The sequence below is a fragment of the Haliotis cracherodii genome, unplaced genomic scaffold (assembly GCF_022045235.1).
Source record: "Haliotis cracherodii isolate W230 unplaced genomic scaffold, xgHalCrac1.p SCAF_8, whole genome shotgun sequence".
Taxonomy (NCBI): Eukaryota; Metazoa; Mollusca; class Gastropoda; order Lepetellida; family Haliotidae; genus Haliotis; species Haliotis cracherodii.
This window is the reverse complement of record NW_027266341.1, coordinates 30,001,533-30,026,006: the sequence shown is the minus strand read 5'-3', so window position 1 is coordinate 30,026,006 and position 24,474 is coordinate 30,001,533. Positions and strand designations below refer to the sequence as shown.

General features: G+C 41.6%; 2 protein-coding genes across 2 annotated transcripts; both read right to left on the bottom strand.

Moving 5' to 3' along the window:
• Window positions 1–1,237: 1,237 nt before the first annotated feature.
• LOC139450600 (sodium/glucose cotransporter 4-like) lies at window positions 1,238–23,597 on the bottom strand. Its single transcript, XM_071232365.1, has 15 exons — window positions 23,553–23,597; window positions 20,050–20,172; window positions 16,003–16,074; window positions 15,473–15,577; window positions 14,739–14,798; window positions 13,844–13,948; window positions 11,463–11,568; window positions 10,351–10,431; window positions 8,385–8,599; window positions 7,041–7,176; window positions 5,749–5,856; window positions 5,108–5,427; window positions 4,294–4,515; window positions 3,124–3,358; window positions 1,238–1,446 (listed from the first exon to the last, which is right to left on the bottom strand). The coding sequence occupies exons 2-15, from the start codon at window positions 20,125–20,127 to the stop codon at window positions 1,238–1,240; spliced, it is 2,052 nt and encodes a 683-aa protein (XP_071088466.1). The 5' UTR covers window positions 20,128–20,172; window positions 23,553–23,597.
• Window positions 16,138–19,137, bottom strand: LOC139450197 (dynein heavy chain-like; the record flags this gene model as incomplete). The annotated part of the gene is made up of 3 exons (XM_071231874.1): window positions 16,138–16,275; window positions 18,055–18,465; window positions 18,709–19,137. Coding segments are annotated over 3 exons (978 nt in total), but the record flags the coding sequence as incomplete, so codon positions are not given.
• Window positions 23,598–24,474: the final 877 nt, after the last annotated feature.

Here is a 24,474-nt window from a genome sequence, read left to right as displayed (position 1 = left end):
ATAGGGAGGCACATTGTGATGCAAGTATTAAACGTTAGATCATGTTTGTGATTAAAGTTGTTTCTTACATTGCTCCCGCTAACCACGGGAACACTGTACACATTTGACTTACCCTTTTGAGTCCAGATGCTTTAAAAGACTAAAGTATACAAATGTGAGCGCATTACACGCAAAAGAACAGAAAGCCCCATCACCACCTTTGAGTTCCCCAAAGCTTTCCCAACAGAAACATGTATCATGAACATAGATGGAACCAACATCCATCTATATTCATCGTTGATCCCTAATGTTGTCAAAATGAAGTACAATTTAAACATATGCCGTAGAGCCACCCAAAACAAGTTATAAGCCCTTCCGGTTTAATTACATCACTTCCGGATTTAAGTGAACAGATGTCAAATGCAGCACAGCGTAGAAACAGAAAGTCCATTGCCTCCAGCTACATTCATGACAAAGTGATAACACTTCTAGTTAAATAACACCACTGCCGTTTTCAGAAAATATATGCCCAATGTAGTTCAACTTTGAAAGAGATCGGTCCATGTCTCTGTGTACCTTAGGCACCTCCGGTTTAATGACAATACGGATAATGTACTATAAAACAAACAAATGCATGCATGTAGCTACCTTTAAAACACAGTTATGCAAACTCCAAGTTCCATGACAACATAAGACCAATGCAGTAAAAGAATTTGCACGTGTGGTGATTGAAATATAGTATGAGTATAGAAGAAAGTGATCATATATTATTTATCATTGAAAACTGTTGTTGTTGTTGCTTTTTCATGAATTAAAATCAATTTTTCCAAGTTCAGAAAAGGTGTACAGTGACCTATCCACAAAATTTAAGCGATGTTCAATAATTTGTCCTACGGTGACATTGACCTTACACAGCGGTCGACCAAAAGTTGATGCTGTCGGAACCCGCCTTGGAGGTCATGTATACCAAGTGTCATCAAATTCCAATCATAAATGCTCAAGTTCAACTTTTCAATGCCATGATCATACCAATTGACCTTGGCCTTCAGTGTCCCCAAATCATATGTCAGAAACAATCCCCAGGGGTATATTGGGTATATCTGGTGTGAAATATCCATGGCTGCGGTTGTCAAATCTAATAGTAGCGACAAAGCTTTAATTTGAGCAAACACATTGCAGCTGCTGAAACAGTTGATGAACGACTCATCTTGTTACATATGATTAATACATTTAATGATTTGCATAAAGAAGATACTTTTTAACTGTAATAACCAAAGAGAAAGGCAGTCAGCATTGAAAGTCCAATGGCGCTAATATTCAACACAGCTTTTGTTGTCTCATTTTCTTCCAAACTGGTAAATCGCTTCTGTATGGCTGCTCGTTCATTGGGTGACAGGATCTGGGACTTCCTCTGGGTCATCCCGCACATCCACATCGCAATAACTTTGCATGTTGTCTTACCTTTCCCTGTAAGATATAATGGAATGGAATGGAAGAAGTTGAATACATATATTAATATATGGAGAATATCTGGCTTCTCTTGTCAAAAAAACTTTGTCTAACCGATGAACCTAACAAAATTGGTGTTTTGTTAAACCTCGCACTATTCCAGCAATATTCCAGCTGTAAATAATCGAGTCTGAACCACACAATCCGGTGATCGACCCACGCAATTGAGATACGCTGGCATGCATGAACCACGTCAGCCATCCTGACCTGCAGCCGATCCCGTTAGTCGTCTCTTACGACAAGCATAGGTTGCTGAAGGCCTATTCCAACTCGGAACTTCATGGGTTCATGAGTGGCGTGCTTTAGGGGAAAAACGTTTTTCGGGTCACAAGGTGAGATAACCATGGTATTTAACAAAATGGGACAATTGATGTGAGTTTCTCATTTTCTCATAACCGTTAAGTTATTTCATTCGAGAGAGGTATAAGTTATATTTTGTTCAGATAAATACAGCATTTCATCATTTAATGCGTAATAAAATAATTTATCATACGATGTGTAGGACTCTCGACAGGAAACAAACAACGGATAAACAACGGTAGGTCCTATTTTCAGTGTTTTCTTTCAGTGTTTAGAGTTATCCAGTGATACCATTGAGGGTAGACATATAACTGGCATAATTTTATCATTATCAAAATAATAGTCTGAAAATCAACGTCTAACTGGGGAGTACGTGAGGCATTTTACAAATTTAGGTATCGTTGGCGATATAATTGCGAAGCAATATAGCGAGAGAGTAGAGATACCAGTTTCCATATATTTGTCACACCTCTGCGGCTTGAGGTCGTTTCCCGAATATAAAGGTCTTGGATCTGGCCGAAATATGCCAGAATGTCCGTTTGTTCATCCTGTCACAGTGTGGGTCATCTGGCTTCGTAACGTCATGACGTTATATATCCAGGAAGACAAACGTGACGTCTCATGGTCTACAGTAGCTTCCCTTTGATAATGGGCAAAGCGGGTGAACGTATGAATTTCCGCGAAAGACGATCACTGACAAAGTTATATAAGCGCTTCAAACAATTACCTCGAACAGTTATATGTAGGCAACTGTCTTTTCGCCTATATGGTAATCACAATAATTCTTAATGTATCGCATGATCATAACTTAGTATCTAAATATATTAGATTACGTTTTCAATAGAAGGTGTTGAGCAATGTCTCAAAATGTAAAGTGACAATTATTATTTGAGTTGTGTTATTCACCACATGAACCGAAGAATAGAACAACAGGAATTATTTGGAATGAAACAACAGGAAAATATCCCAAGAAAGTGATTATGTATGTATGTGTAGTCCCTCAATCTAAAATCTGGTAAACATGTAGAACAATCCTAACAGAAAGCATGAGACGACATGTCATGCATTGCTGGGACGGTCGGGTAACCAAGTGGTTAAAGCGTTCGCTCGTCACGCCGAAAACCGTGTTCGATTCCCGACATTGGTACAAAGTATGAAGCCCCTTTCTGGTGTCCCCCGCCGTGATATTGCTAGAATATTGCTAAAAGCGGCGTAAAACCAAACTCACTCACTCACTCACAGCAGAATCATAACCAAGCAAGCAGATTGTGCAGGACAGGGTAATATGCACCATATTGAGATAGATTAGAAATGTTATAACGGGACGAAACTTACGGTGCACCTCAGTGTCAAACTGATCGTCTTCTACCTCCTTGGCTGCTTTCATATTTTCGGCAGCTATGGCGTCACCATTTTCCATAATCTTCTCAAAATCGTTGTCTTCGTTGTCTTCGTTGTCTTCGTTGTCATCACTGTCGTTTACCTTCTCTAAATTGATGTCACCTTCTCCTTTCTCTAGGTCCACGTCTGGATCAGCGTTGTGGCGTGTCCACCACGTAGTACGCCCAATCTGTATGTATCATTTTCTATGCATGAGTCCTATTACGCCTTTACGGTTTGGTTATTTTACATGTGTTACGTAGGGAAAGTGGCTGTACATATTGTTTAGTGAAATCTGTGAATCAGTCCAAATGAATAGACCAAGAAAATATGTGAGAAATCGAAGTGGAAGATGTTTGGTGGTGTTCTCTAGTGCAGTACAACCGCTGATACAGAATGTCATTGAAAAATTCCTCCTTGGACAAGAAGAGAATGGCTCAATAATCAAGACAACTGCTATTCACTGTGCACAATAGCATCCCTGGGGCGTGCCAGAATCCCCTACTATCACGATAACTGGTTTGTCATCACCAACCAGTGTTCGTGGGATTCACCTAAGTGGTTGACGTCTATGACCTGCTCTACTTTCCTACCCGTGACGATCAGGTACAGAATAGGCCTTCAGCAACCCATGCTTGTCGTAAGAGGCGACTGTGGTTGTCATAAGAGGCAACTAATGAGATTAAGTGGTCAAGCTCGCTGACTTGGTTGATGCATGTCATCGTGTTCAAATTGTGTAGATCGATGTCATCGTATCCAAATTGCGTAGATCGATATTCATTATGTCAATCATTTGATTGTCTGGTCGAGAGTCGATTATTTACACTCCGCCATCAAATAGCTGGGATATTGCTGAGTGAGGCGTTAAAACAACAACAACAAAAACACTTTCCTCTGACATAAGCTTGACATTCCTTAAGATAACTGAAATACTGCTCGAAGCAAACAGACAATCGTGCAGTTGCCATGACATTGAACTTTAAAACTTATCTTTGTTTCTAGTTTTATTTCAGTCTTCTTGTATTTCCTCATATACTGGTATCATGGGTGTTTCATAAGTCTACATTACCTTCCAACCGCAGATGCTGAAAGTTTGAGGCATCTCTTACGATCCTTCAGCCCTACCTGAGCTTCTGATCTGGGCTCCGTGCACAGACTGACCAGGACGATCACTACTGAGGTAACAACAGCCGAGATCATGGCGAAGTAGAGGAAATGTACATGCTTCAAAACTCCCGGGCGAGTGTCTTCCTCTTCACTGCCACAGTAAGGGGCTGGGTGTGTGAAGTCCACGACCATACGGATTATCCCAACAACCAGCCCCGCGATCAAACCCCAGAAGGCTCCCTGTAATGAAACGTGGCCTTAATAGTTATGCCTGCATTACAAATAACACTATTTGAAGTAATGAGTGAATGAGGGAGTGAGTTGGGTTTAACGCCGCTTTTAAAAGTATTCCAGTTATATCGCGGCGTGTCAGCTTAATGTGGGAGGAAAGCCCGAAGTGATGCAGGTCTCAGACGTTTACCACTTCGGTGAAACCCACGAGCATGGGTGTGGTGCTGACAAACCTAGAAACATAATCGGGACGAACCGGGATTCGAACCCACAATCATAGGTTTCTGGCGTGCCCAAGGGACGCAAATTTGCACAGCGAAATGCGGCGCCTTAGACGACTGGGCCACCCGTGCCCCCTTTTGAATTAATGAAGGGTTGTTAGTAAATCCATTCTTGGGGGGTGTTAATGGGGAACGTGAATGAACTCAGTATGATGTATCCATGTTCCTCGATATTGAAACTGTTTCTGAAGTACAACGATGCATAAATGCAGAATAGCGTTTCAGGGTCCATTGATCGTTGCTGATTGGGAAAAGGATGGTTAAAGGATGGTTAAAGGATGGTTAGGGGCAATTGCTCCATCCTCCAAGATTTACTCAACCTGTTCAGATGTCCGTCTCCAGAGTAGAGCAAACATGAATACTGTCTGCCAAGGAGGAGCAGTGTAAGCCGTTACTGACTGCAAGTACCCCCACAGCTGCCCTCCTTGGGCTTGCTGAAGGATTGGTAACCACAGTATGCCTATTCCTGTACAGGCAAGCACTGCTACTCGTCCAACTATCATCAGTTCATTCTCCGAGGGCTTCTTTCTGATCTGAGGCCAGACGTCCATCGTGAACATGCTGCTTGCACTGTTGAAGATGGAGGTCAGTGAGCTCATGAGGGCAGCAAGCAGTGCAGCCAGCATCAGACCTCGGAGACCTACAAGCAACAAACTGAATAAGCTCTGAATGAGTTTAATGTCGATGGTTCTATGAAATAGAAAACACCAAGTTTGAAGAATCTGTTGATAAACGGTTGAAACTACATTCCTTTTTTAATTTTTCTTCATTCAGTTTGGTTTGAAAACGTGTATACATGTACATGATAAAAACCTTATGAAGGAATTCTATTTTAAGGCATTTCACAGACTTCCTCTTGTGTGTTATACTTTATTTCATCGTATCATATCAAGTCTTGTCACCATTGAGTTAAGGAATAAATAGAAGAATTTCTAAAACTGCACAATGATTTCCAATATACCTTCCGGCAATAGCCTCAACACCAAGAGAGGGTAGGCAATATTCGTACATCCGGCTCTGTTCCGACATACTTCGTAACATCGCTCAGGAGTAGAACATGCTATTTCATCTGGAGGAAGGTAACAGTCATTGCTGAACATTTAATGCATGAAAGGAATTACAACATTTATGAATTATCTTTAGTGTCTCGTGTTCATTTTACAAAGTAATTAACAATACGACATGGTATATGGAAGATACATTATGATTGATCTTACTCACGCTTTTAAGTTTTGAAAAAAAATTGATATCTCATTTGTTATAAGTATATCAAGAACTGATGCCAACCCCTGGTGGTGCCAGAATGATGTTCGATCATTAAGTGAGTGAGTGAGTGAGTGAGTGAGTGAGTGAGTTTGGTTTTACACCGCTTTTAGCAATATTCCAGCAACATCACGGCGGGGGACACCTGAAATGGGCTTCACACATTATACCCATGTCGGGAATCGAACCCGGGTCTTCGGCGTGACGAGCAAACGCTTTAACCATCAGGCTACCCGACCGCCCCTCGATCATTAAGGTGTATGGTTTACTGACACTCTCGTTGTCAAACGAGTAAAGTTCCTATCAAGTGAGTGAGTTAATGCTTTACGTCGTATCGGCAATATTTCATCCGTATCGAGACGAGAGTTCATATCAAGTGTCTAGCAATAAGGAATCTCACCTTAAGTGCCTTTCAGCAACCCATGCTTGCCGTACATGGCGACTATGCTTGTCGTAAGAAGCGACTAACGGGATCGGGCGGTCAGGCTCGCTGACTTTGTTGATGCGTGTCATCGATCCCAATTTCGTGGATCGATGCTCATGATATTAATCACTGGATTGTCTGGTCCATACTCGATTATTTACGGACCGCCGTCATATAGCTGGAATATTGCTGAGTGCGGTGTTAAACAACAAACCAATCAACCAATCAAGTGTTTTTATACCAAATGTATCACGAGTGGATAAAAGTATAAAACTCCGAGGCTAGCCTAGAAGCTGTAATCCCTTTTTGAACAGTGTTGATAGATCTTAGATCAAAAGACACAAAGGTGAGTTTCTATTTATCAGGCAAATCATTCTCCCCCATTTTTTTAAGTTTGTAAAGTACAGCTAACCAGTGACAGAGAGATTAGTGATATCATTTGATTGTGACAGCATACCTACTGATGTCACAAAAAGTCTGCAAAGCATTGTGATGCAATTTCATTGAAACATTCTCAACTAAGGGATTTATATTTCCTGTGGAAGGAAAAATTGTTCTAATTGTACCTGGGTAGAGGATGCGACTTATCATCCCTGGAATAATCCAGAGGAAGAAAGGTAATATCTTCAATGCTCCGGCAAACAGGGATCCACCTTTAGCATGACTGATGTTCTTAGCTGAGAGCGTTCGCTGGACCATCAACTGAAAGACCATACTGAACATTAAGAGCAATGGCTGGATGTCTGGAAATGTCAGCTCTATCGGTTTTGGCGAACACCTGGTGTTATAATTTTCACCACTGATACGTCTTTTATGCCTAAAAGAATCAGGAGATAACTGAGATTGATTCTTTACTGGAGGTGGTGTTTTATATTTAATACCGACATTGATACATAGGTAATAGTGAGTGAGTGAGTGAGTGAGTTGGGTTTAACGCCGCTTTTAACATTATTCCAGTCATATCGCGGCGTGTCAGCTTAATGTGGGAGGAAAGCCCGAAGTGATGCAGGTTTTAGACGTTTACCACTTCGGTGAAACCCACGAGCACGGGTATGGTGCTGACAAACCTAGAAACATAATTGGGGCGAACCGGGATTCGAACCCACAATCATAGGTTTCTGGCATGCCCAAGGGACGCAACTCTGCACAGCGAATCGCGGCGCCTTAGACGACTGGGCCACCCGTGCTCCCACATAGGTAATAACCTAGCTCTCACTGTCTGGTACAATGGGAAAATGAATACAGACATTGTTCATTGTTGAATATACCAGCAGTAAGCTCTATCTTGGTTTTTAATCTCTCTTGTCCTTATTTCCTCCTCTTAATCCTACTTAATGTCAGCAGCTCTCTCTTGAAAACCCTGACGGCAACATTTTGATATTCCGTTTCAAAAATAAATTTAATCGATGCAAAGACTTTTGTATGTGGAAAATCACTGAGACTTTCTTTTAAATTGAATTATGTGAGGTGCGGTGAAATGGGGTTGAATGTCGCGTCTAAGATTATTGGACTTATAAAGCGACGTGCATGCACGTGTGTGGCTGCTTGTACTAGTCCGGACTGGTGCTGATTTATAGTGCTAGCACACTGCTAGTGCTACCATGCCGCAGTTTAACATGGATACCCCACTCAGACACAGTATACTGACTCCGAGCCGACCAGTCCTTGGTCGGGGATCGAGACCCGGACCTTCCGCTCTCCGGGCGGACGCTCTACCTCTAGACCACGGAGGCAGTCTAAATTGAATTATGACACAGATCTAATGTGATGAAGTTTCGTAGGTGTCAATGATTCTTGTTATTTATCAGAATATGGTTCTGACAAGCCAAGGATCATAATCAGGAACCCATGACAGGAAGTACATGTAACAAAGAATTCATGACTGAACTGACATGCATCTATGTATCTACCTGATCAGTGCACCACACCCACGCAGCTATGATAGTTAAGCCAAAGACAGCCCCTGGCCATGGAATGTCCCCATCCACAGGATCTCTCCAGATGTGCAAAGAGTCCTTCGGGGGAAGACCACAGGTGTAGTGAGTGGCGTTCGTCTGAGTTGTGTTGGAGACAGCACTCAAAAAACCTTCTTCTAAACCCCCGAAGCCGTTGATTTGCTGGAAGCCTGAACAAAATCCATTTTTCTTACAGGTAAAGGCAAAAAGCTTGCATTTTAAGAACTGTGACAAGAAGAAAACAACCATTTATTTATACAAATTAGTTGTATGTATTGTGAGTGAAGATCAAGGAACACGCTGCATTTAGGAGTTCATTTGGAATCTGAGTCGTACCCCAGAACTTTTAAATGATACATTCGAAAAGTCCAAAACATGAGAAAATCTTAGAAAAATATGTTGGCAAAAACAGCAGCAAAACGTTCAAGACGTTTCCCTTGAATGCTATGACGTCATGATACAATGGATGAGGATGTCTGAAACGTGATGAGCCTAACTTTAGTGATGTATTGTACATACTTAACAGTTTGTGTGTATTAAGTACAATACGTTCCATGCTCAAAGTCTGTCTTTAAACCAAATACACACCCAGCAGGTATCAAAGTGACAAGGTATTCTCTGTTTATGAATGGGGGCACAGGTGGCCCAGTCGTCTAAGGCGCCGCGATTCGCTGTGCAGAGTTGCGTCCCTTGGGCACGCCAGAAACCTATGATTGTGGGTTCGAATCCAGGTTCGCCCCGATTATGTTTTTAGGTTTGTCAGCACCATACCCGTGCTCGTGGGTTTCACCGAAGTGATAAACGCCTGAGGCCTGCATCACTTCGGGCTTCCCTCCCACATTAAGCTGACACACCGTGATATAACTGGAATACTGTTAAAAGCGCCGTTAAACCCATCTCACTCACTCTGTTTATGAAAATGGACAAAATTAGCTACAATGCTGTCATCCAGTACCACCAACATAAAGGGCTAAATCCAACCGCAATCCGTGAGGACATTACATCAACTTTAGGGGATAATGCGCCTTCCTTTGCCACCGTTAAGCGATGGGCAGTGGAGTTCCAGAGGGAACGAGAAGGCCCTGTAGATGACCAAAGATCAAGAAGACTTTAACTGACACCACTAAGGAAAATGTTGATAAGATACATGATATGATTATGGATGATCGAAGACACCAAACGTCACACAAAAATAATACAGTAGGCAACTCTCATGAGAGAGTTGAGAATATTATTAGGAATGAACTGGGTATGACAAAGGTTTCAGCACGCTGGATTCCAAGGATTCTGACTCCTGATCAGAAACGTTCATAATCTCTTTTGAGAATAAACGTCGTTTCGAAAAAAAAAACCAGCTGATTTTGCTCAGCGGTTGGCAACTGTGGGTGAGTCTTATGGTGACCACTATCAGTCTGATGTTGCAATGACTCATTGTACATACCCCAGTCCGTTTAAGCCACCCGTTGTATATCTCCATGCAATCTAAACACTGATGAAACAAATCAGACGCAATGCATCTTCCTGAGCCAAGGGAATTAACTGACTATGATCGTCTTGTTTCTACCCTGTGAACCGCCAACAGGGCGTCGACAGATATTTGCCAAATATTTATGATCAAGGTCCTCACGTCATTTTATGCACTTCGCGAGGTAAGATCTGCTTTATTACAATATTGATCTTGATTATCGATCAGACTGGACGCCGCCATATTTTTTTAAGCAAATAAAGGTAATATGAGACGTTCAATCTGATTGGTCAATAGCAATAGCCACTGGTGGCGCTACGATCGAGCCATGAAATTCCAACCTAGTTTGACGATGGTGGAAACTGGACTTTTGTAGTTAGTATTTCAACAAATCAAGAAGTGGCAAAACTCCCGCATTCGTTTTATAATTATAAATACCTGTGGTGTTCAGCTTACCTTTGAATGTCAGAATAAAGGCTCCGATTAAGATGATAAATGTTTGTAATGTGTCCGTGTACATAACTGCAACGAGACCGCCTGCAACGAGATTCAGACAGATTATGTATTGAGCATAAATGTGGTTCATAAAAAGCATTTTATACCCATAAACATGTGAAGGGGTCAATACACGTATTGAATAGGAGAAAATGAATTAGCTACTGCTTTCAAATTGTTTTTCCATTGTGCACCGTAAAGCATACTGGGGGGGCACAGGTGACCCAGTCGTCTAAGGCGCCGCGATTCGCTGTGCAGAGTTGCGTCCCCTGGGCATGTCAGAAACCTATGATTGTGGGTTCGAATCCCGGTTCGCCCCGATTATGTTTCTAGGTTTGTCAGCACCATACCCGTGCTCGTGGGTTTCACCGAAGTGGTAAACGTCTGAGACCTGCATCACTTCGGACTTTCCTCCCACATTAAGCTGACACGCCGTGATATAACTGTAATACTGTTAAAAGCGGCGTTAAATCCAACTCACTCACTCACTTAAAGCAAACTGATTAATTCAGAAACCTTATACCAGGTTGCTGTACCTTTAATCTAGCTACCATATTGAGAAACATAAAAGATTTCTCTCCAATGACATCACTTCCAGACCAGTGACATCATTTCAGATTCAGCAAACACGTGTAAAGTGCTTTTTGAATTGAAAGTTCAGTAAAAGTTTCAAACTGGACAAGGATTCGGCGTGACGAGCGAACGCTTTAACCACTAGCCTAACTCCTCCGCCCCTTGAGTGTATGAAGAATGGCAAAATAGCATATACCTAATTGACATAATTCCCACACGCATACCATTTAAAACATATCCACACACATAAAGCCATTTCGGTAAAATGGAAAACATACTTTACGAACGACCTTCACCGTGACCCGACTTACACGTAGGTCACGACATTTAACGATCACGGCCCGCCATAAGGGTGATATGTATCAAGAGTCATTGACCTACAGTCAAACCTTCTTTGGTGCAGCGGTAAACATACTTTTTGAAGCGATGACCTTGACCTTTGACATGACAGATGAAACCATTTCCATTTTGTCATTACATTACAGTATTTACACATGTACCTATGACTGTATATAGAGCTGTAACGGCCAGTATGCCAATGATGCACATGTAGAGATTCCAGCCAAGAAGTAACTGCATGAACACAGCACCGCAGTAGATTTCAATCTGAAAAAGTGAATTAAAAAATTTAAGCGCACATATACATTGTATCCTGAATATATGGGAAGAGTATGTTGCCCTATCGGCAAATAATAGTTTATGCCATCGAGTGAACGGACAAGGTTCACATTTTGATAAGTAGCACCGCCACAAATAAAAATGTCAAAAGTTTATTTAACGAAAAATACAAATTTTATTTTTGTTTTTGTTTTTTCACTTTCCAACCCAGGGTGGTTGCGGTCAACCTCGTATCTCTACCACAAGCAAACGCCGATTAACTAATATCATATCACTGCGAGTGACGATGAACTCGTCATATATCTCTGCTAAGTGACTAATAACTAATATGATACTTCTGCCGAGTGACGATGGACTGATATCCTATCTGCAAAATGACGATGAACTGATATCCTATCTCTGCCGAGTGACGATGAACTGATATGATATCTTTGTCGAATGACAACTAACTCATATTTTATCTCTGCTGAGTGACTAAAACCTGATATCCGGCACTGCCACATAATGGTTTTACAGACACCATGACTTTTGTTTCGAGACATGTTCTGCAAAGTATATGGTGTCCATCTCCCTCTTTATATAATACACAAAACTGAAGGCCAACGGAAACTTTACTATAATTTTATATCACTCTAGTTTAAAAAAACACAAAAGATAGATGACTTAAGTAATATGTATTGCAAAGATCAAAATCTCAACGAAATCAAGATTTGTGAATGGGAGTCATATAGCATCCGATATTGGCATGACAGTTGCCCGAATTGAGGTTGGGTAGCAAAAACAATCTTTCAACTTAATGGACAAGGGGCACATGGATCTAAAATACCTCTAGTTCAATGACACGACACATTAATAGCGTGTATGACCACTCTCCGCTACACTCAAAAACTCTCCGGTGCACAGATGACGCACTTGAGATACTCAGTCATTCTTCTTGGAGGGCCTGTGTCAGTTCTTGTCGGTTGGCTGGAGAAAGGTTGCTGTCGAACAGGACGACCCATGACATCCTAGAGGTGTTTTAAGGGGGACATGTCTGGGGAGCGTGTAGGCCACGGCAACGCGTTGGCGTTGTTGGCTGCAAGGAAGTTCTGTACGATTCGGGCTGCATGGGATCTGGTGTTGTCATGCTGATAAAGGACACCTCGTGGTAGCTGTTGTGGAAATGATAGGTCATCCATGTAACGCCGAGCTGTCAAATATGCGTTAACGGAGACCAGCGGTGTTCTCTCCTCTCTCTCACAAATTCCTCCCTACATAATAACACCCTTCTACTATACGGCATGACCTCCTGAACGCAACATGCCGACGTTGGTTCTCACTCCTTCGGAGGTAAACACGCTTTCTTCCATCAGTTATGAACAGACAGACCCGACTTTAATCAGTGAAGACGATCCTCTGCAAGTCACATGGCTGCCAACGACGTGTTGACGAAAATTCATTCGTCGCTAAACGCGTCACTGTCAGAAATCGATTCCGGAGGTGCAAATTACGCAAGTATCGGTCTTCATTGGGCGTAGTTACCCTAGGTCTGTTTGCTCTTGGCCTGTCCGATGTCTGAACGGTCTGTCTGTAACGGTCTTAGTTACAGCAACACGGGAGCAACCAAAAGTTCGAGCAATGTGGGCATTGGTCGGTCCCATATCTGTATCAGACCCAGGGCCCACTCGCGTTGTTCGGGTGTCAGTCTGTGGTGGTATGGGGTTTCTTTTATTAGTGTAAGTGTCTGACATGCCCTCCGTATCATTTGTAAACCGTTATTGTACGTGTAGTTTGGACTGACCAAGCGGCACGAATTTTTCACTTTTTCGCATTTTCTTAAAAAGAAAAAACGTCCCGTGTGTCACTTTCAACACAGAGCATTGTGCGTGGACGGTGTGTTTTGCATTGATTTAGTTTGAACTTGTGATATTACTTTTTTGCAATTGCTTATTACTGGGGTAAAGTTTCTTTTTTCCGTCAGTATATATAAATAATACAATATGTGTAAAATATTTTTGTCTTCCTTCTATTACATGAATTATGCAATAAGAAATGGAATAAAAACCAGTTTATCTGGTTTCGTTCGGTGGTGGGACCTCACCACGCTACTCGAAATGGCAGTGTATTTGTGAACCAACAGTAACTAGCCTCTATATAACTGCTGTGTACTAAATATGCCAATCTTATCTTGATATGCATTTATTAAATAATATTTAACAATTGTGACAGTCACAACGTAAACGATATAGAGGAAAGACAATGTACTGTTACACAAGTTCCATACCGATATCTTCGTAACGATGTACAGGAACAGCCCAAGGATGGAGAGACAGATTCTGAGACGAACTCCTCCGAACCGCTTCTTCAGATATTCCGGCATAGTATAGGCCTACAGAGGATGGAGATTCGGTGTTATATTAAATTTATCTGACTGCAGGAACAAAAACGTTTTGCGCGGAGCAACATCAAATCGATTTACGGATTTTTTAAATAAAATTCATTTTCCTCTTATAGTAACTTTTGTAATCCTTTTTTAATTGTGAACCAGTCGTCAAAGAGACATCACATTGGCGTGCGTGCGTACATGTTCCGTTATCCTTTGATCTTAGTGTCAATTAGCACTGGAATCTGTACTTTACAAAGAAAGTGTTATCCCAAATATAACATTTGTTGCATCTGACAACTTTCTAAATGGCATTGTGTGCTCATATGGCTTTCGGACATGGAAGCCGTGCCAATTTACACTTGTCAGAGGGGTACACAAAGTACGTGATCTAGACTACCAGTTGTCGGACTTTCGTTTTTGTAGAAGCCTCGGTGGCTGAGTGGTTTAGATCGCTGACTGACTCACTCTGGCAGTGTGGGTTCGAAACCTGGACGGGGCTCAACCCCCAAAATTACGAGAATCTGTACTTTACTCAGAGAGTGCTATCCCAAATATACCAGTTGTTAAATTTGACCACTTTCTAAATGACATTGTGTGTTCATTGACAGGTTCATTTGACAGTAAGCTCAGTCAAATAATTGAAATTATTTTTATTCATCAACTTTTTCTACTTTTTCGAAGACATGTATTCATTCTATTAGACATCCAAATACTTGTAATTATTATACCAGTGGTATATACTTATGTCACATTCGGGAGTTAGACGTAAATTTGTCAGCTGATCATAACTTACCCCACTGGCGACAAAAACAGGAACGAAAAACCATCCAAGACTAATCAGCAGGAATGATGCCTAAAAAGACGAATGAACTTCTTACAGACATGTAGTTTGTTTGTTGTCTGTTTGTTGTTTAACGCCGCAATTAGCAAAATTCGGGGTATATGACGGTAGTCTGTACATAATTGAGTCTGGACAAGACAATCTCGTGGGTCACACCATGAGCATCGATCTACACAATGGGATACGATGACATGCATCAACCAAGTCAGCGAGCCTGACCACCCGACCCCTTTAGTCGCCTCTCACGACAAGCATAGTCGCCTCTGTAACAAGCATCGGTTATTGATGACCACTATTAATCCGGTTCTTCGTGGGTCTACTGCCATGTAGAGGATGTACATATACATATGTAGGTTTGTATATTTAGAGATAAGCTATTTGATACCTCTTAATTTCATTTAAAACACGCACCTAATATTGCAAATAAATACAAATGCATTAACCATTATGAATTAACAGCACCTAAAATGAAAATACCGAAGGCTTCTCTCAGTTTTCAAAGACAGGAAAGAACGCAAAATGTTCTTGTACCCGAGTCTTGTGTTAAATATGACAATGCTTTGGCTACTTTACTGGCCCTTGAGACCAATTATGTTGTATCACTACCAGATGTAAACGCCAAATATGACAACTTAACATTGAGATTACCAGATGCACCGCGTATACGTGTGTATGATTGAACTTACTGTCCATTCGTAAACCACAACTGAGTACCCGGATGCAGCCCCGGCGCCTGCTAAGCCAATGAACATGGGAGCACCAACATTGCTTGCGAACAGAGATGCCCCAATCTGTAAAAACAAAAAGTAAACAGTGTTGTCAAGACAATTTGTTTTGTGTTAATAATGAGCGCATTATATTCTTCATAACAGCGTCATCAGTTTGGTACTGATCACAATTTTAAACACTTGAGTATCTTTTTTTATTAAAACGATCAATAATTGTTAGGTATTAAGATAATAAGCTGTACGGTCGTCTTTGAAAATGGACATGTTCTCCACATGCCTGCCATAAAACACTGCTTGAGGCTTTGAATGTTAAAACTAAAACAACTTTTCAGCAAGAGTCGTATAACGCTTTTTGAATTGTTTGTAGAAAGAGCATGTTCGGTTGTACCCCAAAAATACATTAACTAATATTGTTTGTGATTTTAGTAAGGTGTAATGGTTGTGATCATGGACTTCAGAGGACGTAGTGAAACAAAGAAATTACAAACCGGAAGCCATGTCATGTGTTTCCCAGCAAGGAAGTAGCCCTCTGCACTGCTTTTACCACGTCGTAAGCTGGACTGTAAGGGAGGAAGGACTACCAAATCAATGATATAAATACATTGAATTCACTTCTTGTGTAACTAACAATGCATGCAGCGTGGTGGCACGGAGGAGCTTTGGGAGCCAGCCTGAGTGGAGCCTGAGTGGAGCCTGAGTGGAGCCTGACTGGAGCCGCCTCGGTGCAGATCTTGGTGGTAGCAGCACATAAGTAACAGGTTCTCGAAATAATGTAAGTGCACTCATGAATGTCCAGAATTTTATCATCGACAAATGATGAAAGGAGACAGGAATTCGGTGTTTTCAAATAAATATCCAAAGCACACTTGTTAGTGAGTGAGTTGGGTTTAACGCTGCTTTTAACAGTATTCCAATTATATCACGGCGTACAACCTGACACACAAAGAAATAATGAATCATATTCAAGAGTTGAATATAAATTGGTCGGAGATACGTGAATACATTCGTCATAAATATTAAACAAGCTTAACTGCTACATTCATAACGGGTGACCATGTCACAGAAGTGGTTGTTGTCAGTATGCATCATGGCGAAGCATGCCGATTGTGTATCAGAATGAAATGAGTTATGTGTGTAGGTTATATGTATGTTGAGTACTTGTGGGTCATGTGTGTCGAGTACATGTGTAATAAGCGTGCTGAGTACATGTGTGTTATGTGTGCTGAGTACATGTGTGTTATGTGTACTGAGTACATGTGTGTTATGTGTGCTGAGTACATGTGTGTTATGTGTGCTGAGTACATGTGTGTTATGTGTGCTGAGTACATGTGTAATAAGCGTGCTGAGTACATGTGTGTTATGTGTGCTGAGTACATGTGTGTTATGTGTGTTGAGTACATGTGTGTTCTGTGTGTCGAGTACATGTGTGTTATGTGTGCTGAGTACATGTGTAATAAGCGTGCTGAGTACATGTGTGTTATGTGTGCTGAGTACATGTGTGTTATGTGTGTTGAGTACACGTGTATTAAGCGTGCTGAGTACATGTGTGTTATGTGTGCTGAGTACATGTGTGTTATGTGTGCTGAGTACATGTGTGTTATGTGTGCTGAGTACATGTGTGTTATGTGTGCTGAGTACATGTGTGTTATGTGTGCTGAGTACATGTGTAATAAGCGTGCTGAGTACATGTGTGTTATGTGTGCTGAGTACATGTGTGTTATGTGTACTGAGTACATGTGTGTTATGTGTGCTGAGTACATGTGTGTTATGTGTGCTGAGTACATGTGTGTTATGTGTGCTGAGTACATGTGTAATAAGCGTGCTGAGTACATGTGTGTTATGTGTGCTGAGTACATGTGTGTTATGTGTGTTGAGTACACGTGTATTAAGCGTGCTGAGTACATGTGTGTTATGTGTGCTGAGTACATGTGTGTTATGTGTGCTGAGTACATGTGTGTTATGTGTGCTGAGTACATGTGTGTTATGTGTGCTGAGTACATGTGTGTCGAGTACACGTGTATTAAGCGTGCTGAGTACATGTGTATTAAGCGTGCTGAGTACATGTGTGTTATGTGTGCTGAGTACATGTGTGTCATGTGTGTCGAGTACATGTGTAATAAGCGTGCTGAGTACATGTGTGTTATGTGTGCTGAGTACATGTGTGTCATGTGTGCTGAGTACATGTGTGTTATGTGTGCTGAGTACATGTGTGTTATGTGTGTCGAGTACATGTGTGTTATGTGTGCTGAGTACATGTGTGTTGAGTACACGTGTATTAAGCGTGCTGAGTACATGTGTGTTATGTGTGCTGAGTACATGTGTGTTGAGTACACGTGTATTAAGCGTGCTGAGTACATGTGTGTTATGTGTGTCGAGTACATATGTGTAATAAGCGTGCTGAGTACATGTGTGTTATGTGTGCTGAGTACATGTGTGTTATGTGTGCTGAGTACATGTGTGTTATGTGTGTCGAGTACATGTGTGTTATGTGTGCTGAGTACATGTGTGTTGAGTACACGTGTATTAAGCGTGCTGAGTACATGTGTGTTATGTGTGATGAGTACATGTGTAATAAGCGTGCTGAGTACATGTGTGTTATGTGTGCTGAGTACATGTGTGTTATGTGTGCTGAGTACATGTGTGTTATGTGTGCTGAGTACATGTGTGTTATGTGTGCTGAGTACATGTGTGTTATGTGTGCTGAGTACATGTGTGTTATGTGTGCTGAGTACATGTGTGTTATGTGTGTCGAGTACATGTGTGTTATGTGTGTCGAGTACATGTGTGTTATGTGTGCTGAGTACATGTGTGTTATGTGTGCTGAGTACATGTGTGTTATGTGTGTCGAGTACATGTGTATTAAGCGTGCTGAGTACATGTGTGTTATGTGTGCTGAGTACATGTGTGTTATGTGTGCTGAGTACATGTGTGTTATGTGTGTCGAGTACATGTGTGTTATGTGTGCTGAGTACATGTGTGTTATGTGTGTCGAGTACATGTGTGTTATGTGTGTCGAGTACATGTGTGTTATGTGTGCTGAGTACATGTGTGTCATGTGTGCTGAGTACATGTGTGTTATGTGTGCTGAGTACATGTGTGTTATGTGTGTCGAGTACATGTGTGTTATGTGTGCTGAGTACATGTGTGTTAAGCGTGCTGAGTACATGTGTGTTATGTGTGCTGAGTACATGTGTGTTATGTGTGTCGAGTACATGTGTATTAAGCGTGCTGAGTACATGTGTGTTATGTGTGTCGAGTACATGTGTGTTCTGTGTGTCGAGGAGATGTGTGTAATGTGTGCTGAGTACATGTGTGTTATGTGTGCTGAGTACATGTGTGTTATGTGTGCTGAGTACATGTGTGTTATGTGTGCTGAGTACATGTGTGTTATGTGTGCTGAGTACATGTGTGTTATGTGTGCTGAGTACATGTGTGTTATGTGTGCTGAGTACATGTGTGTTATGTGTGCTGAGTACATGTGTGTTCTGTGTGTCGAGTACATGTGTGTTATGTGTGTTGAGTACATGTGTGTTATGTGTGCTGAGTACATGTGTGTTATGTGTGCTGAGTACATGTGTATTAAGCGTGCTGAGTACATGTGTGTTATGTGTGTCGAGTACATGTGTGTTATGTGTGCTGAGTACATATGTGTTATGTGTGTCGAGTACATGTGTGTTATGTGTGCTGAGTACATGTGTGTTATGTGTGCTGAGTACATATGTGTTATGTGTGTCGAGTACATGTGTGTTATGTGTGCTGAGTACATGTGTGTTATGTGTGTCGAGTACATGTGTGTTATGTGTGCTGAGTACATGTGTGTTCTGTGTGTCGAGTACATGTGTGTTATGTGTGTTGAGTACATGTGTGTTATGTGTGCTGAGTACATGTGTGTTATGTGTGATGAGTACATGTGTAATAAGCGTGCTGAGTACATGCGTGTTATGTGTGCTCAGTACATGTGTGTTATGTGTGTTGAGTACATGTGTGTTCTGTGTGTCGAGTACATGTGTGTTATGTGTGCCGAGTACATGTGTGTTATGTGTGCTGAGTACATGTGTAATAAGCGTGCTGAGTACATGTGTGTTATGTGTGCTGAGTACATGTGTGTTATGTGTTCCAGTTATATCACGGCGTGTCAGCTTAAAGTGGGAGGAACGCCCGAAGTGATGCAGGTCTCTGACGTTTACCACTTTGGTGAAACTCACGAGCACGGGTATGGTGCTGACAAACCTAGAAACATAATCGGGGCGAACCGGGATTCGAACCCACAATCATAGGTTTCTGGCGTGCCCAAAGGACGCAACCCGGCACAGCGAATCGCGGCGCCTTAGACGACTGACTTGGCCACCCGTTCCCCCCACACTTGTTAAGTAGATAGAGTGCAAGTCAGCTCGAAAAAGGCATTGAATCGGCCTCTTGTCTCTCTTACATGCGGCTAACGTTCGTGAAACTGTCCCATCCCGAAACATCACGAAAGATCAAGTTTGCCATGTTCATATACGATGGCAATAACCAAAAAGCCATTGATTACCTACCCATATTCCTACGCCCAACACCAGCACGAAGTACCCGCCCACTGCCGCATAATCCCCGGTTTGAAGTTGTTCTGGCATCTTTGTTCAGATGGGCACTAGTTGGTGGTCTAACGTTTAGGTAAACTGAAACGAAAAGTGCGATTGAGCTTTTGACATCAAATAAAAACGATATAGACCTTGTTGTTTCAGAAAAGATCTTAACAATACAACATGGGATACAAGGCTATTTCATCCCACCCGCCTACTATGAACTCATTAAACAATAATCACTTATCCTTTTTATTGGCTTCATGCCCCTCTTGGCTTCCACCTCTGTGTTCTCTGTCCATCGTGTTGTGACAGCATTATCCCTTTGTTGTCACACCTACCTATGTTATCCCACTCATGTATGCAATTGTTGTTACTGTTATTCCTCCACCTACTATATATTTTCTGCACTATGTCCCTCATTACACGCACCCAATATGGCACCTCCTACACCTCACTTCAGGCACTTACAGGGGAAATGCCACTAAATCTACGCAGGGAACATCTTAGCCTTAATTTCTGGGCCGCGTCCCAAACAAACCCTCTCATCCAGAACTTAATTAACCAAAACAAAAACCAAGCTCTAGCTCGCAAACACCCCTTACTCACCCCAATATCCCAAAGAATACCTAACTACCTCAATGAACACCAAACTCAAAACTCAAACTAAACTGCAAAAAATCAAATATCTTCACCCCTAAACTCAAAATACCCAAAATAGACACAACGCTAGCAAACCAAATAAATAAACAAACCGACCCAAACATAGCTAAAACCACCACACTCGCATACATGCACGAAAATTGGCCAAATTGGTGTCACATATACACTGACGGATCTTCAGACCCGATCTCCAAACACACAGGCTTCGGAGTCCATACCACACAACCAGTTATATCCACACAATTTTACCGACTCCCTAACAACCAATCTATATTTACTTATGGGCATGGCCTCAGCCCTGCATACAATCTAAAAACAACAATAAAATCCTAATTCTCACCGACTCCCTTAGTGGACTACAAGCCCTCCAAAACAAAAATACCAAAAAACGACCTAAATTAATAAACCAAATACTTAAAAGCTCCAACGACCTAACAAAAGCAGGCAAACAAATAACCTTCTTGTGGATTCCCGCCCACGTAGGAATTTACGGCAACGAAAGGGCCGATAAAGCAGCTAAATTATCTCTCAAAATACCAGAAATAAGCCTAAACCTACCCATCTCAAAATCAGAAATTAAAAGTGTTAACAAACAAAAAATAACCAAAAAATGGCATAATCAATATCAAAACTCAAATAGCCAAATCAAAAAAGTGCTCAGAAAAACACTAGCCAAACCTAAAATCCTACACCCCTCAAAAAAAATTGACAGATTAATTACAAAACTCCAAACAGGACACACTAACCTAAATAACCACCTAAAACAACTTAAAAGGCACACCACAGGCAACTGCCCCCACTGCAAACAACCCGAAACCACAGAACACGCACTCATCCACTGCACCCACACTGAACCACACTACAAACCACCCTCAATCTAAAAAAGGTTCCTACTCTAGATGAAATACTAAACCCTGAAAATAAACTAGAAAACTTCAAGGCCCTAGTCGTATTCCTAATCAAAACAGACCTAATTAAGCGCATCTAAAAACTAATTAATCTACCAATCCAAAATCCAATAAACATACAAACACCCACCTCACCCGGCTCCCTTAGTTCCCTCCTCCACCCACCTCGGCATTTATTCCAAATTTTAAAATTCCAAAAATTCAGTAAAATTAAGCAACCCCTAAAAGCCCCCTCTTGGGTTGCACACACCACTTTCACCCTTTTCGGAATACACTAAATGTGCGAAATACGCTACAGTCGGAAAGCGCACGTTAAATCTTCTATATCAGTCAGTCAGTCAGTCCCTCATTCAGTCTTGCTTGACAACGGTATAAGGATCTATACCGAAACGTCGCTTTTCACAGTATTAAAGAAGTTGTTATCCATAAAATTGTGTCTATCTTGTCATCCGTCAACTTCTAAGTAATGCCTATCAAACAATTTAAACATGGTATACGTGGAAGTCTTGTGTTGTAGCTGGATCAAAATATTAATAAATATTAACAGATTAAAAAGTACTTCATGCTTGCTGCACGACACATGTCCATGTGCCATAAACATCCCTACAGAAAAGGCAGAATGGTCGAACTGTGACACTTTCTTTCTTGTTGTGACTCATTTTGACTACACTTCCTTTTTCTTTACGCAATGTCGCCCTAACAAAAATAAAAAATATAATAATTAACGATAGCGTGACAAAACGACACTCAAAGCGATATTTGTCTCATCCTCGTGCAATGAAAATACTTTTGGGTTTTACCAAAGGGAAATAATGCCACAAATGTGACATTTTCCAAGCTCAAACAATATATATCGGGTTCTCCATTGTCGCGACAATTTCGTGTGAGAAAACCCCGGTTACATGTGCGACAATGTGACATAATGTGGTGGTGTCGCACTGCCCTTTCTGTCTTTGATAGTGCGCATGTGTAATACGTGAATTAACTAAAGCATTCGCAGAAACGGTTATCCTCCTTTTCAAACCCCAATGGTATTTTTTAATTCCAATTGTACTAACACCAAAGTGAGCGAGTATGGTTTTACGCCGCTTTTAGCATTATTCCACCAATAACACGACGGGGGACACCAGAAATGGGTTTCACACATTTTACCCATGCGAGGAATGGAACCCGGGCCTTTGGCGTGACTAGCGAACGCTTTAACCACTAGGCTACCTAACCGACCCTAACACTAAAGTACCAATGGCAATATAAGTTTCTTTCCTCAAATTGAAACCATATATTCCATCGTTTCCTTATAAATTGTCTAAAACCACTGGTTTTTCAGTTTCATTCAGGGCTCCAACGGTATGGTTGGCCCAGTCGACGTCGCAAATCGTTATCCAGTCCACAAGGCATGCCAGAAACCAAGGATCGATGGTTCGAATCCCGGTAACGTATTCCTGCCTGTGGGTTCCACTTAGGTGGATAAGTCTAATACGTCCATCACGTTCTCCACAAAATATTCCAGAAACACGTCGGGGATATTCTACCGCCTGTTTTACTTTGACAAGCGATTTGAAAAGTTGTTGAAGACTTGAATGAAATGTAATTATAGCAATACATAGATTTTGTTTCTTGCAGTCAAAAGGGGCGGTCGGGTAGCCTGGTGGTTAAAGCGTTCGCTCGTCACGCCGAAGACCCGGGTTCGATTCCAGACATGGGTACCATGTGTGAAGCCCATTTCTGGTGTCCCCATGGTGTCGGATTGTAGCGTAGTCGCGCACTTCAATAGCTACCAGTTCGAACTCATTTTTATTGCGACAATGGAGCAATTGTATCTAAAAATTAAAATGTCGCACGACAATGTCCCTTCTTGGATTCAATATATTTAACTGTGTAAAAGAGCAACGTGAAAAGCTTTACCTTCAAGTACTTTGTCCTTTCGGTTGTTCTGAAGATAAGATTCACCGATGTTTTCATGCCAACTTGGCGCCAGTCTTCAAACTGTACCGCCACTGCATCGTTCTGAAATCGAAATGCTGCTCATCCTCACACGTATATATAATTATGCATTAATAACCACTCACGTCACGAATACATTCACTCATGCTTTAGTTATCAACGATGACGCTATTTCCGACTTAAGGTCAATTTACCAACTAAGGGACCGAGCATTTGATATTCTGGTTGGTGGAGGCCGAAGGGCGGGGACGAGTCCAAATGTATTAACCGGGTACCCGCCACCCTATGACCCAGCCCTACCCGGATACCCGCTGTAGGTCTCAAGAGTTGGGTACAAAATGTCCGAATGGGAATTGTTTTACCGCAGCCCTGGCAAAAACTATTTAGATACATGTATAAAACAATCTGATCATGTATCATCTTCAGTTGATAGACGCTTTATCCTTACTTGAACATATAAAAGTAGGAACGAATGCCTGCAAAGTGAGAAAGAAATCTGAACATTAGCTATACTTGTAGTGTAACCATGGGGTTTTCTTGTTTATGTCATTAAACAGTGTGTCACGTGACTAACCACGGGTCCAGGTAGTCATGTGGGTACCCGGGTCCTACTCAGGATCCACCCGACCCGAGTACCCGAGTTACCCGTCCCAGCCCTAGCCCGGGAAGGAAGATTTTATCGCAAAAATAAATTGTCCCCGAAAGTTCTTCAAACAAAAAATAATTTGGCTTCATATTGTTGGGGAAAAACTGGCTCGCACAAAACTGACAATGTTGCAATGTGTTTTAAGTGGCTCATAGGTTTTTTTTCAAATATCTGGTTTTGCATCTGTAGCTGAAGACGATATCTGGCCTCAGTACAAAATCCCTGACCAGATTATTA